Source organism: Pseudophryne corroboree, chromosome 3, assembly GCF_028390025.1.
Source record: "Pseudophryne corroboree isolate aPseCor3 chromosome 3, aPseCor3.hap2, whole genome shotgun sequence".
NCBI lineage: Eukaryota > Metazoa > Chordata > Amphibia > Anura > Myobatrachidae > Pseudophryne > Pseudophryne corroboree.
This window is the reverse complement of record NC_086446.1, coordinates 390076300-390091914: the sequence shown is the minus strand read 5'-3', so window position 1 is coordinate 390091914 and position 15615 is coordinate 390076300. Positions and strand designations below refer to the sequence as shown.

Here is a 15615-nt window from a genome sequence, read left to right as displayed (position 1 = left end):
CAGGGACCTAGTTTGATGGCCTCTCAATTAACATTACGCTGCGCATGACATCATATTGGCTGCAGAAGGCATGACGTACGTGATTGCTATCTGCTGTAAACAGGGTGAAATGCCTCCAACTTGCTCAGGAACTGTCCAGCAAATGATTGGAAATAGGTCATGTAGCCTGACAAATCACATTTTCAATTACACCATGCAGAAGGTAGGGTGGGAATATGGAGACAACAGCACGAAAGCATGGATTCCTTTTGAACTGTCACGTCTCTGCATACTTGCAGAGGCAATGTTATGGAGATGCAGTGCATCAAATTTGGGTTAATATATTTTTTTGCCCCAGCCTTTCTCCTTTCCCTTTCTGCCCCAGTCTCTCCCCCTTTCCTGTCTTCACCAGCTCCTTCCTTTTAACTGTTTGCAAAATGTCATGAATCGGCACGTAAACCCCAGAACCAAACCAAAACCCGTGGCTTACCCATCTGGAGGTTGACACTGCACCTGCATCATGTGGGGAGGTCTGCACCGGGTGAGACTTGTCTCATGCCACGCTGGTGCCTCTAGGAACAGAATATTATAGAGACCACTGCGCACTCTGAAGCAGCAACAATAGATATTATCCACAATGTGTGACCTTACACAAGTATTACACATTTAAAAGAAACAATAGAGGATAAAGTCCTTTGTCGCGGTCACTTTGCCTAAAGTCCTCCAAACGTGGAACACCCAAAAAATACAAGAAAAAAAAAAATAAGGTACAGGAAATTGGCATGCAGTATCCACCGATAAAACCACAGATAAAACCACACCGCTAAGTGTGACCAATCCCAGCTCTTGGTGTCACACCTTAAATGGAAAAAGGTGTAACTGTTAAAAAAGCAAATAGAAAAGACATAGCATAATACTGTTTCATTTAATCCAGAAAAAAACTGGTTTGTAAATTTCACTCCCAATTTACAGGGATATTTCAGGCCTTATTGTGTGTCTTTATTTCCTCTTTGTTTTTTCCCCATGGTTATGTTCTCAGATTCAACTGACACTGGAGTCAGGAAGTAAAAGGGGTAACAATGTTTTTATTCCGACACACTAAAAACATTCCATATAGGCTACAGGAACCAATCTCATAGACCAGGCATGTCCAAACTGCGGCCCTCCAGCTGTTGTGAAACTACATATCCCAGCATGCCCTGACACAGTTTTGCTGTCAGAGAATGCTAAAGCTGTGTCAGGGCATGCTGGGATGTGTAGTTTCTCAACAGCTGGAGGGCCGCAGTTTGGACATGCCTGTCATAGACTGTCTGAAGCAAAGTCCAAACACAATTTTAGTTAGGTATGGATCGTCCAAATAACGATAACTTGCCTCCAGTCATGTAGCATGCAGGTTTCTTCCCTCTCCACCAACGCATTTCGACATATGAAGTCTTTGTCATGGTGTTAGTGGCATGCTCACCAAACATCCTTATATACCTAAAATGTCCATTGCTCCTCCCATTAAGGGGTGGCTAGGGCAATTACAGAAAATGCCTGAAAAAACATCCATAAACTGAGCTTTGTGGCTCCCAATGCAATATACCCCCACTGGGTCCCGTTGCTGGGTACACACATCATCTAATGTGTACCCAGCTTAACTCCACTGAAGAGAAAGGAAAAAGAATGTAAGGAAGTCACACTATAACTTCTGGGGGTGTCAACTTTTTCTTGTCTTTGCTTGGCAAGAATTAACACATATCTCAGGGATGCCACAGAGTCTGGGAACGAAAACGCATTTAACAATTGTTGTTTTGTTTATTATTATTATTTAAAAAAGACAGGCTGAGTTAAGGTGGGTACACACTGGTGGATATATCTGCCGATCAATTGGTCGGCAGATTTATCTATGGATGGATCGGGCAGTGTATTGAGCATACACACTGCCTGATCCGTCGGGGACTGACGTCATGAACTGAGTGGCCGTGTACACACGCCCGCCTAGTTCAGCTGTCAATCACCGCGGCTGCCGCAGCATGTGTACGGGCGGTCGGCCGACCGCCCGTACACACACAACGACGCGCCAATATATCAGTAGATATATTGGGTGTCGGCTGTGCTGCGGGGCTGACGCGATACAACTGTGAACGTTGGAGTTCACAGACGTATTGCCCGTACACACTGGCCGACGGACCCGCAATATATTGGCCGTTCAAGAGAACGGCCAATATATCGGCCAGTGTGTACCCACCTTTCGAGTGCTGAAAATCCCATCCATGTCTTACTGGAAGGAGAGAAGCAGTGATTTCCTTACAAATTATGCATTAACATTATATACTGTACATAAGAATAAGTTGTTCAAATAAATTTAGCAAGATGGGACATACAATCAAAAAGTAACTTGCTCATAGTGTTGGTAAAGAGCCAAACGTAATACAATTACCATTGCTTAACACAAACATACATGAATTTATTCTACAAACAGCAAAATATAGAATGTTCTAGCAACTATGGATCTAGGGAAGTTTGGTAATCTAAATCTATCACGTTTCCCACGTTCATCTAAGTACTCAAAAATAGAAAACAAATGTATTTGATATGAATATTGAAGTGACTGGGAAAACTAAAGCAAATGTGGGTTCAAGTATTTTCTCTGGTGTCAGTTTTTTTTAAATTAATAATTTCTTTCTTCGGTGCCACAAGTCTTAATGACTGGGCAGGACAATGGCTCCTATACAGTGCTTCAGTATTGCAGAGCACACTTCAAACACAGAGTTCACTGTGATGCCTGTGATGTTACTTAAATGTTCCAGAACCTGAAGAGAAAACCGATATATACAATGAGAGAAAATCAGAAAAGAATTGGCGCAAAATAATTAGTGCAAACAAGAATTCTTCTTATGTTTCTACAGAACGGCACAATACTTATTTGTAAGTATTAATTATCGATAATGATGACATGTCTGCTTACCTGGTTCCAGTAGTCCTGGCTTATTATAAAACTGCTGGCTGAAATGACTCCAGTAGCCAGGAGCATCTGATCTTCTTTTATGGTCAGAAACCTGCTCCTACCACAAAACAACACTAATTATTTAGGTAGGTGTTACCAAAGCGTCAATGTTCATCCTCATTATTCTCTAATGAGCACTGGTTATTCTGGTGTACACATTTATGCATTATATATAGATAATTCTAAAAAAGCCTTTCTTTCCTTTGCAAAAATTATGTTGCAAGACTTGTTCCTATTACCACAGATTAGGAAATAATAAGAATTTACTCACCGGTAATTCTATTTCTCGTAGTCCGTAGTGGATGCTGGGAACTCCGTAAGGACCATGGGGAATAGCGGGCTCCGAAGGAGGCTGGGCACTCTAGAAAGATCTTAGACTACCTGGTGTGCACTGGCTCCTCCCACTATGACCCTCCTCCAAGCCTCAGTTAGGATACTGTGCCCGGACGAGCGTACACAATAAGGAAGGATTTTGAATCCCGGGTAAGACTCATACCAGCCACACCAATCACACCGTACAACTCGTGATATGAAACCCAGTTAACAGTATGAAACAACAGAGCCTCTCAACAGATGGCTCAACAATAACCCGATTTAGTTAACAGTAACTATGTACAAGTATTGCAGATAAACCGCACTTGGGATGGGCGCCCAGCATCCACTACGGACTACGAGAAATAGAATTACCTGTGAGTAAATTCTTATTTTCTCTGACGTCCTAGTGGATGCTGGGAACTCCGTAAGGACCATGGGGATTATACCAAAGCTCCCAAAGGGGCGGGAGAGTGCGGATGACTCTGCAACACCGAATGAGAGAACTCCAGGTCCTCCTCAGCCAGGGTATCAATTTTATAGAATTTTGCAAATGTGTTTGCCCCTGACCAAGTAGCAGCTCGGCAAAGTTGTAAAGCCGAGACCCCTCGGGCAGCCGCCCAAGATGAGCCCACCTTCCTTGTGGAACGGGCATTGACAGATTTTGGCTGTGGCAGGCCTGCCACAGAATGTGCAAGCTGAATTGTATTACAAATCCAACGAGCAATAGTCTGCTTAGAAGCAGGAGCACCCAGCTTGTTGGGTGCATATAGGATAAACAGCGAGTCAGATTTTCTGACTCTAGCCGTTCTGGAAACATATATTTTCAGTGCCCTGACAACGTCTAGCAACTTGGAGTCCTCCAAGTCCCTAGTAGCCGCAGGCACCACAATAGGCTGGTTCAGGTGAAACGCTGACACCACCTTTGGGAGAAACTGGGGACGAGTCCTCAATTCTGCCCTATCCATATGGAAAATCAGATAAGGGCTTTTACAGGACAAAGCCGCCAATTCTGATACTCGCCTGGCAGAAGCCAAGGCCAATAACATAACCACCTTCCACGTGAGATATTTCAGATCCACGGTTTTTAGTGGTTCAAACCAATGTGATTTTAAGAAACTCAACACCACGTTGAGATCCCAAGGTGCCATAGGGGGCACAAACGGGGGCTGAATATGCAGCACTCCTTTAACAAATGTCTGAACTTCAGGTACTGAAGCTAGTTCTTTTTGAAAGAAAATCGACAGAGCCGAGATCTGTACCTTAATGGAGCCCAGTTTTAGGCCCATATTTACTCCTGCTTGCAGGAAATGCAGAAATCGACCTAGTTGAAATTCCTCCGTTGGGGCCTTTTCGGCCTCACACCATGCAACATACTTCCGCCATATGCGGTGATAATGATTTGCTGTGACCTCTTTCCTGGCTTTAATAAGCGTAGGAATGACTTCCTCCGGAATGCCCTTTTCCTTCAGGATCCGGCGTTCAACCGCCATGCCGTCAAACGCAGCCGCGGTAAGTCTTGGAACAGACAGGGCCCCTGCTGTAGCAGGTCTTGTCTGAGCGGCAGAGGCCACGGGTCCTCTGAGATCATCTCTTGAAGTTCCGGGTACCACGCTCTTCTTGGCCAATCCGGAACCACAAGAATTGTGTTTACTCCTCGCTTTCTTATTATTCTCAATACCTTTGGTATGAGAGGTAGAGGAGGGAACACATAAACTGACCGGTACACCCACGGTGTCACTAGAGCGTCCACAGCTATCGCCTGAGGGTCTCTTGACCTGGCGCAATACCTCTCTAGTTTTTTGTTTAGGCGGGACGCCATCATGTCCACCTGTGGACGACCCCATTGATTTACAATCATTTGGAAGACTTCTGGATGAAGTCCCCACTCTCCCGGGTGGAGGTCGTGCCTGCTGAGAAAGTCTGCTTCCCAGTTGTCCACTCCCGGGATGAACACTGCTGACAGTGCTAGTACATGATTCTCCGCCCATCGGAGAATTCTTGTGGCTTCTGCCATTGCCATCCTGCTTCTTGTGCCGCCCTGTCGATTCACATGGGCGACTGCCGTGATGTTGTCTGACTGGATCAGCACCGGCTGGTGTAGGAGCAGGGATTTTGCTTGACTTAGGGCATTGTAAATGGCCCTTAGTTCCAGAATATTTATGTGAAGGGCAGTCTCCTGACTTGACCATAGTCCTTGGAAGTTTCTTCCCTTTGTGACTGCCCCCCAGCCTCGTAGGCTGGCATCCGTGGTCACCAGGACCCAGTCCTGTATGCCGAATCTGCGGCCCTCCAGAAGATGAGCACTCTGCAGCCACCACAGAAGAGACACCCTGGTTCTTGGGGACAGGGTTATCAAGCGATGCATCTGAAGATGCGATCCGGACCACTTGTCCAACAGGTCCCACTGAAAAATTCTGGCATGGAACCTGCCGAATGGAATTGCTTCGTAAGAAGCTACCATCTTTCCCAGGACCCGCGTGCAGTGATGCACCGATACCTGTTTTGGTTTTAGGAGGTCTCTGACTAGAGAAGACAACTCCCTGGCTTTCTCCTCCGGGAGAAACACTTTTTTCTGGACTGTGTCCAGAATCATTCCCAGGAACATTAGACGTGTCGTGGGGACCAGCTGTGACTTTGGGATATTCAGAATCCAGCCGTGCTGGCGCAGCACTTCCTGAGATAGTGCTACTCCCACTAACAACTGTTCCTTGGATCGTGCCTTTATTAGGAGATCGTCCAAGTATGGGATAATTAAAACTCCCTTTTTTCGAAGGAGTATCATCATTTCCGCCATAACCTTGGTAAATACCCTCGGTGCCGTGGAGAGTCCAAACGGCAGCGTCTGGAATTGGTAATGGCAATCCTGTACCACAAATCTGAGGTACTCCTGGTGAGGATGGTAAATGGGGACATGCAGGTAAGCATCCCTGATGTCCAGGGATACCATGTAATCGCCCTCGTCCAGGCTTGCAATAACCGCCCTGAGCGATTCCATCTTGAACTTGAATTTTTTTATGTATGTGTTCAAGGATTTCAAATTTAAAATGGGTCTCACCGAACCGTCCGGTTTCGGCACCACAAATAGTGTGGAATAGTAACCCCGGCCTTGTTGAAGTAAGGGTACCCTGATTATCACCTGCTGGGAATACAGCTTGTGAATCGCTGCTAGCACCGCCTCCCTGTCTGAGGGAGCAATCGGCAAGGCAGATTTTAGGAACCGGTGGGGTGGAGCCGCCTCGAATTCCAGCTTGTATCCCTGAGATACTATTTGAAGGATCCAGGGATCCACCTGTGAGCGAGCCCACTGATCGCTGAAATTTATGAGGCGGGCCCCCACCGTACCTGGCTCCGCCTGTGGAGCCCCACCGTCATGCGGCGGACTTGGAAGAGGAAGCGGGGGAGGACTTTTGTTCCTGGGAACCTGCTGTTTGCTGCAGCCTTTTTCCCCTACCTCTGCCTCTAGACAGAAAAGACCCTCCTTTTCCCCGCTTGTTTTTCTGGGTCCGAAAGGACTGAACCTGATAAAATGGCGCCTTCTTAGGCTGTGAGGGGACATGGGGTAAAAATGCTGACTTCCCAGACGTTGCTGTGGAAACTAGGTCGGAGAGACCATCCCCAAATAATTCCTCCCCTTTATAAGGCAAAACTTCCATGTGCCTTTTGGAATCTGCATCTCCAGTCCACTGGCGAGTCCATAAGCATCTCCTAGCAGAGATGGATAATGCACTTACTTTAGATGCCAGCCGGCAGATTTCCCTCTGTGCATCTCTCATGTATAAGACTGAGTCTTTGATATGGTCAATTGTTAGCAGAATCGTGTCTCTGTCTAATGTGTCAATATTTTCTGACAGTTTATCTGACCACGCAGCGGCAGCACTGCACATCCATGCTGACGCAATAGTTGGTCTAAGTATAATGCCTGAGTGTGTATATACAGACTTCAGGATCGCCTCCTGCTTTCTATCAGCAGGTTCCTTAAGGGCGGCCGTATCCTGGGACGGTAGTGCCACCTTTTTAGACAAACGTGTGAGCGCTTTATCCACCCTAGGGGGTGTTTCCCAACGTAACCTATCCTCTGGCGGGAAAGGGAACGCCATTAGTATCTTCTTAGGAATTACCAATTTCTTATCAGGGGAAGCCCACGCTTCTTCACACACTTCATTTAATTCATCTGACGGGGGAAAAACTACAGGTAGTTTTTTCTCCCCAAACATAATACCCTTTTCTCTGACGTCCTAGTGGATGCTGGGAACTCCGTAAGGACCATGGGGAATAGCGGCTCCGCAGGAGACTGGGCACAAAAAGTAAAAGCTTTAGACTAGCTGGTGTGCACTGGCTCCTCCCCCTATGACCCTCCTCCAAGCCTCAGTTAGATTTTTGTGCCCGAACGAGAAGGGTGCAAGCTAGGTGGCTCTCCTGAGCTGCTTAGAAGTAAAAGTTTAAATAGGTTTTTTATTTTCAGTGAGTCCTGCTGGCAACAGGCTCACTGCATCGTGGGACTAAGGGGAGAAGAAGCGAACTCACCTGACTGCAGAGTGGATTGGGCTTCTTGGCTACTGGACATTAGCTCCAGAGGGACGATCACAGGTTCAGCCTGGATGGGTCCCGGAGCCGCGCCGCCGGCCCCCTTACAGAGCCAGAAGAGCGAAGAGGTCCGGAGAAAGCGGCGGCAGAAGACGTTCCTGTCTTCAAATAAGGTAGCGCACAGCACTGCAGCTGTGCGCCATTGCTCTCAGCACACTTCACACTCCGGTCACTGAGGGTGCAGGGCGCTGGGGGGAGCGCCCTGAGACGCAATAAAAACGATATAAAAACCTTATATGGCTAAAAAAAATGCATCACATATAGCTCCTGGGCTATATGGATGCATTTATCCCCTGCCAGTTTCCTGAAAAAAGCGGGAGAAAAGGCCGCCGTGAAGGGGGCGGAGCCTTTCTCCTCAGCACACAAGCGCCATTTTCTTTCACAGCTCCGCTGGAAGGACGGCTCCCTGACTTTCCCCTGCAGTCCTGCACTACAGAAACAGGGTAAAACAGAGAGGGGGGCACTATTGGCAGCTAATATATAAATACAGCAGCTATAACAGGGAGTAACACTTATATAAGGTTATCCCTGTATATATATAGCGCTCTGGTGTGTGCTGGCAAACTCTCCCTCTGTCTCCCCAAAGGGCTAGTGGGGTCCTGTCCTCTATCAGAGCATTCCCTGTGTGTGTGCTGGGTGTCGGTACGATTGTGTCGACATGTATGAGGAGGAAAATGATGTGGAAGCAGAGCAATTGCCTGTGTTAGTGATGTCACCCCCTAGGGAGTCGACACCTGACTGGATGGTAGTAATTAAAGAATTACGTGACAATGTCAGCACTTTGCAAAATGAGACAGCCGACAAATCAATTAGTGCCTGTTCAGGCGTCTCAGACACCGTCAGGGGCGCTAAAACGCCCGTTACCTCAGATGGTCGACACAGACCCTGACACGGATACTGAATCCAGTGTCGACGGTGACGAGACAAACGTAATGTCCAGTAGGGCCACACGTTACATGATCACGGCAATGAAGGAGGCATTGAACATTTCTGACACTACAAGTACCACAAAAAAGGGTATTATGTGGGGTGTGAAAAAACTACCAGTGGTTTTTCCTGAGTCAGATGAATTAAATGAGGTGTGTGATAAAGCGTGGGTTTCCCCCGATAAAAAACTGCTGATTTCTAATAAATTATTGGCACTATACCCTTTCCCGCCAGAGGTTAGGGCACGTTGGGAAACACCCCCTAGGGTAGATAAGGCGCTCACACGCTTATCAAAACAAGTGGCGTTACCGTCTCCTGATACGGCCGCTCTCAAGGAACCAGCTGATAGAAGGCTGGAAAATATCTTAAAAGGTATATACACACATACCGGTGTTATACTGCGACCAGCAATCGCCTCAGCCTGGATGTGCAGCGCTGGAGTGGCTTGGTCGGATTCCCTGACTGAAAATATTGATACCCTGGATAGGGACAGTATATTATTAACTATAGAGCATTTAAAGGATGCATTACTATATATGCGAGATGCACAGAGGGATATTTGCACCCTGGCATCTAGAGTAAGTGCGATGTCCATTTCTGCCAGAAGAACGTTATGGACGCGACAGTGGTCAGGTGATGCGGATTCCAAACGACATATGGAAGTATTGCCGTATAAAGGGGAGGAGTTATTTGGGGTCGGTCTATCGGACCTGGTGGCCACAGCAACGGCTGGAAAATCCACCTTTTTACCCCAGGTCACCTCTCAGCAGAAAAAGACACCGTCTTTTCAAACCCAGTCCTTTCGTCCCTATAAGGGCAAGAGGGAAAAAGGCCGCTCGTTCCTGCCCCGGGGCAGAGGAAGGGGAAAAAGACTGCACCATGCAGCCTCTTCCCAGGAGCAGAAGCCCTCCCCCGCTTCTGCCAAGTCCTCAGCATGACGCTGGGGCTCTGCAAGCAGACTCGGGCACGGTGGGGGGCCGTCTCAAGAATTTCAGCGCGCAGTGGGCTCACTCGCAAGTGGACCCCTGGATCCTGCAGGTAGTATCACAGGGGTACAAATTGGAATTCGAGACGTCTCCCCCTCGCCGGTTCCTGAAGTCTGCTCTACCAACGTCTCCCTCCGACAGGGAGGCAGTATTGGAAGCTATTCACAAGCTGTATTCCCAGCAGGTGATAATCAAGGTACCCCTCCTACAACAGGGAAAGGGGTATTATTCCACGCTGTTTGTGGTACCGAAGCCGGACGGCTCGGTGAGACCAATTTTAAATCTAAAATCTTTGAACACTTACATAAAAAGGTTCAAATTCAAGATGGAGTCACTCAGAGCAGTGATAGCGAACCTGGAAGAAGGGGACTATATGGTATCTCTAGACATCAAGGATGCTTATCTCCAGGTCCCAATCTACCCTTCTCACCAAGGGTACCTCAGGTTTGTGATACAAAACTGTCATTATCAGTTTCAGACGCTGCCGTTTGGATTGTCCACGGCACCACGGGTCTTTATCAAGGTAATGGCCGAAATGATGATTCTTCTTCGAAGAAAAGGCGTATTAATTATCCCTTACTTGGACGATCTCCTGATAAGGGCAAGGTCCAGGGAACAGTTAGAGGTCGGAGTAGCACTATCTCAGGTAGTGCTACGTCAGCACGGGTGGATTCTAAATATCCCAAAATCACAGCTGATTCCAACAACACGTCTACTGTTCCTAGGGATGATTCTGGACACAGTCCAGAAAAAGGTGTTTCTCCCAGAGGAGAAGGCCAGGGAGTTATCCGAGCTAGTCAGGAACCTCCTAAAACCAGGACAAGTGTCAGTGCATCAGTGCACGAGAGTCCTGGGAAAAATGGTGGCTTCTTACGAAGCAATTCCATTCGGAAGATTCCATGCAAGAACTTTTCAGTGGGATCTGCTGGACAAATGGTCCGGATCGCATCTTCAGATGCATCAGCGGATAACCCTATCTCCAAGGACAAGGGTATCTCTCCTGTGGTGGTTACAGAAGGCTCATCTTCTAGAGGGCCGCAGATTCGGCATTCAAGATTGGATGCTGGTAACCACGGATGCCAGCCTGAGAGGCTGGGGAGCAGTCACACAGGGAAGAAATTTCCAGGGCTTGTGGTCAAGCATGGAAACGTCTCTTCACATAAATATCCTAGAGCTAAGGGCCATTTACAATGCCCTAAGTCAAGCAAGGCCTCTGCTTCAGGGTCAACCGGTATTGATCCAGTCGGACAACATCACGGCTGTCGCCCACGTAAACAGACAGGGCGGCACAAGAAGCAGGAGGGCAATGGCAGAAGCTGCAAGGATTCTCCGCTGGGCGGAAAATCATGTGATAGCACTGTCAGCAGTGTTCATTCCGGGAGTGGACAACTGGGAAGCAGACTTCCTCAGCAGACACGACCTCCACCCGGGGGAGTGGGGACTTCATCCAGAAGTCTTCCAAGTGATTGTAAACCGTTGGGAAAAACCAAAGGTGGACATGATGGCGTCCCGTCTCAACAAGAAACTGGACAGATATTGCGCCAGGTCAAGGGACCCTCAGGCAATAGCGGTGGACGCTCTGGTAACTCCGTGGGTGTTCCAGTCGGTATATGTGTTCCCTCCTCTTCCTCTCATACCAAAAGTACTGAGAATCATAAGAAGGAGAGGAGTAAGAACGATACTCGTGGCTCCGGACTGACCAAGAAGAACTTGGTACCCGGAGCTGCAAGAGATGCTCACGGAGGACCCGTGGCCTCTACCTCTAAGGAAGGACCTGCTCCAGCAGGGACCTTGTCTGTTCCAAGACTTGCCGCGGCTGCGTTTGACGGCATGGAGGTTGAACGCCGGATCCTGAAGGAAAAAGGCATTCCAGATGAAGTCATCCCTACCCTGATCAAGGCCAAGGAAGGATGTAACTGCAAAACATTATCATCGCATTTGGCGAAAATATGTTGCGTGGTGTGAGGCCAAGAAGGCCCCTACGGAGGAATTTCAACTGGGTCGTTTCCTACATTTCCTGCAAGCAGGATTGTCTATGGGCCTAAAATTAGGATCCATTAAGGTTCAAATTTCGGCCCTGTCGATCTTCTTCCAGAAAGAACTGGCTTCAGTGCCTGAAGTTCAGACGTTTGTCAAAGGGGTACTGCATATACAGCCTCCTTTTGTGCCTCCAGTGGCACCTTGGGATCTCAATGTAGTTTTAATGTTCCTAAAATCACATTGGTTTGAACCACTTGCCACAGTGGATTTGAAATATCTCACATGGAAAGTGGTAATGCTGTTGGCCCTGGCTTCAGCCAGGCGCGTATCAGAATTGGCGGCTTTATCCTATAAAAGCCCTTACCTGATATTTCATTCGGATAGGGCGGAATTGAGGACTCGTCCTCAATTTCTCCCTAAGGTGGTTTCAGCGTTTCACATGAATCAACCTATTGTGGTACCTGTGGCTACTAGGGACTTGGAGGACTCCAAGTTCCTGGACGTAGTCAGGGCCCTGAAAATATATGTTTCCAGGACGGCTGGAGTCAGAAAATCTGACTCGCTGTTTATACTGTATGCACCCAACAAGCTGGGTGCTCCTGCTTCTAAGCAGACGATTGCTCGTTGGATTTGTAGTACAATTCAACTTGCACATTCTGTGGCAGGCCTGCCACAGCCAAAATCTGTAAAAGCCCATTCCACAAGGAAGGTGGGCTCATCTTGGGCGGCTGCCCGAGGGGTCTCGGCTTTACAACTTTGCCGAGCAGCTACTTGGTCAGGGGCAAACACGTTTGCTAAATTCTACAAATTTGATACCCTGGCTGAGGAGGACCTGGAGTTCTCTCATTCGGTGCTGCAGAGTCATCCGCACTCTCCCGCCCGTTTGGGAGCTTTGGTATAATCCCCATGGTCCTTACGGAGTTCCCAGCATCCACTAGGACGTCAGAGAAAATAAGAATTTACTTACCGATAATTCTATTTCTCATAGTCCGTAGTGGATGCTGGGCGCCCATCCCAAGTGCGGATTGTCTGCAATACTTGTATATAGTTATTGTTACAAACAAATCGGGTTGTTTATTGTTGGAAGCCATCTTTTCAGAGGCTCCTACGGTTATCATACTGTTAACTGGGTTCAGATCACGAGTTGTACGGTGTGATTGGTGTGGCTGGTATGAGTCTTACCCGGGATTCAAGATCCTTCCTTATTATGTACGCTCGTCCGGGCACAGTATCTTAACTGAGGCTTGGAGGAGGGTCATAGGGGGAGGAGCCAGTGCACACCAGCTAGTCTAAAGCTTTTACTTTTTGTGCCCAGTCTCCTGCGGAGCCGCTATTCCCCATGGTCCTTACGGAGTTCCCAGCATCCACTACGGACTATGAGAAATAGAATTATCGGTAAGTAAATTCTTATTTTTTGTGGTACCTGGATGTAAATCAGAAATATTTAACACCTCTTTCATTGCCTCAATCATGCAGTGAATGGCCTTAACGGGCATTAAATTTGACTCATCGTCGTCGACACTGGTGTCAGTATCCGTGTCGACATCTACTTGTGCCATCTGAGATAGCGGACGTTTCAGAGCCCCTGATGACTTTTGAGACACCTGGACAGGCACGAGCTGAAGACTCGGCTGTCCCACAGTCGGCATGTCGTCAAATTTTTTATGTAAGGAGTCTATACGTGCACTCATTTCCTGCCATAAACTCATCCACTCAGGTGTCTGCCCCCCAGGGGGTGACATCCCTGCTAAAGGCATCTGCTCCCCCTCCACATCATTATCCTCCTCAAACATGTAGACACAGCCGTACCGACACACTCCACACACACAGGGAATGCTCAAACAGAGGACAGGACCCACAAAAAGCCCTTTGGGGGGACAGAGTAAGAGTATGCTAGCACACACCAGAGCGCTATATATATACGGGGACTAACTGAGTTATGTCCCTAATAGCTGCTTTTCAATAAAATATATATATTGCCAAATTTAATGCCCCCCCTCTCTTTTCCCTCTTACTGGTACTGTAGATTGCAGGGAAGAGCCAGGGAGCTTCCTTCCAGCAGGAGCTGTGAGGGAAAAATGGCGCCAGTGTGCTGAGGAGATAGGCTCCGCCCCTTTTTCGCGGCCTATTCTCCCGCTTTTTATGGAATTCTGGCAGGGGTATTTACCTCATATATAGCCCCTGGGGCTATATATTGAGGTATTTTAGCCAGCCAAGGTGTTTTTATTGCTGCCTCAGGGCGCCCCCCCCCAGCGCCCTGCACCCTCAGTGACCGGAGTGTGAAGTGTGTGAGAGGAGCAATGGCGCACAGCTGCAGTGCTGTGCGCTACCTTGGTGAAGACAGAGTCTTCATGCCGCCGATTTTCCGGACCATCTTCTTGCTTCTGGCTCTGTAAGGGGGACGGCGGCGCGGCTCCGGGACCGAACATCAAGGCTGGGCCTGCGGTCGATCCCTCTGGAGCTAATGGTGTCCAGTAGCCTAAGAAGCCCAATCCGGCTGCAAGCAGGCGAGTTCGCTTCTTCTCCCCTTAGTCCCTCGCTGCAGTGAGCCTGTTGCCAGCAGGTCTCACTGAAAATAAAAAAATCTAAGACTATTACTTTCTAAGAGCTCAGGAGAGCCCCTAGTGTGCATCCAACCTCGGCCGGGCACGAAATCTAACTGAGGCTTGGAGGAGGGTCATAGTGGGAGGAGCCAGTGCACACCAGGTAGTCTAAGATCTTTCTAGAGTGCCCAGCCTCCTTCGGAGCCCGCTATTCCCCATGGTCCTTACGGAGTTCCCAGCATCCACTAGGACGTCAGAGAAAAACAGGGTATGTACTTACATAGAAGGCATGAGTGAATCATTGATGTGTATGCTGTATTGGGGGCATAGTTTAAATAATTAGTGTACTTTCATAAATATGACAATTCGCCTTTCTAGCTTTTTCTTTTTGTATTCAGTTAGCAGTGGCCAATCTGGGCATACAGTTTAAAATGTCCTGCACCCATCATTAGAACAATTAAATCCTCACCTCTGTGAGCTATTTGGAGTTGACAGATCCACAGATGCTTTTAGCACAGTGTCATATATAGGATTTCTCAGAAGATAAACCAAATCCAGGACCATTACACACATATCACGTATGTCCTTTAACGAAACAGAACAGCCATTTTGTCCTAGAAAATGTTGAATGTAAATTAGAAGTGTAGAAGATATGTGACAACTGCGCTGTATGTGACTAAAAGCTGCTCAGTTTAAAATTGGTACAATTAGGAGCATATAACGAGCGCTAATATTTATAAGTTAAAATATGTATTGCCATGGGTAATATATGTGTAAAAAGTGGCACCTGTAAAAAAGACTTCTGTTAGTTTGGCAGTATGTTTACAACTCCTTTATGGAGTAAGTGGTTTGAGCTCAGTCCGTACCAGTTCACAGTTTGTATTGTGAAAATGCTAACTGTCCCTACCTCCTAGTCAGTCCCATACACAAGAGGATGTTGTGGTCCTTCAATCTCGATCCGCTGCGTCCAGCGGTAAAGGATCGCGGCTTGTTGTCGGGTCGCGGCTCGATGACGTCACGCTGCGGCTAGGCGTCGGGAAGTTCGGGCCGGAAAGGTGATGGTCTGTAGCTCTATGCCTATGGAGGCATAGAGCTAAGGACCACAACATCCTCTTGTGTACGGGACTGACTAGGAGGTAGGGACAGTTAGCATTTTCACAATACAAACTGTGAACTGGTACGGACTGAGCTCAAACCACTTACTCCATAAAGGAGTTGTAAACATACTGCCAAACTAACAGAAGTCTTTTTTACAGGTGCCACTTTTTACACATATATTACCCATGGCAATACATATTTTAACTTATAAATA

The 15615-nt window shown here is 47.7% G+C and overlaps 1 protein-coding gene across 5 annotated transcripts in view; it reads right to left on the bottom strand.

Annotated features, from left to right (window-relative positions):
* Positions 1-2402: 2402 nt before the first annotated feature.
* CNTD1 (cyclin N-terminal domain containing 1) overlaps positions 2403-15615 on the bottom strand; it is a 35331-nt gene continuing 22118 nt past the window's right edge. For 4 of the 5 annotated variants that reach the window (XM_063960050.1, XM_063960053.1, XM_063960052.1 and 1 more), the window contains exons 6-8: positions 14773-14917; positions 2930-3026; positions 2403-2774 (exon numbers count right to left, since the gene is read on the bottom strand). In XM_063960050.1, coding sequence (XP_063816120.1) covers positions 2664-2774; positions 2930-3026; positions 14773-14917 — 353 coding nt within the window. In that variant the 3' untranslated portion in view covers positions 2403-2663. The remainder of the gene's footprint in view (positions 2775-2929; positions 3027-14772; positions 14918-15615) is intronic. The other variant, XM_063960054.1, reaches the window with a different exon arrangement.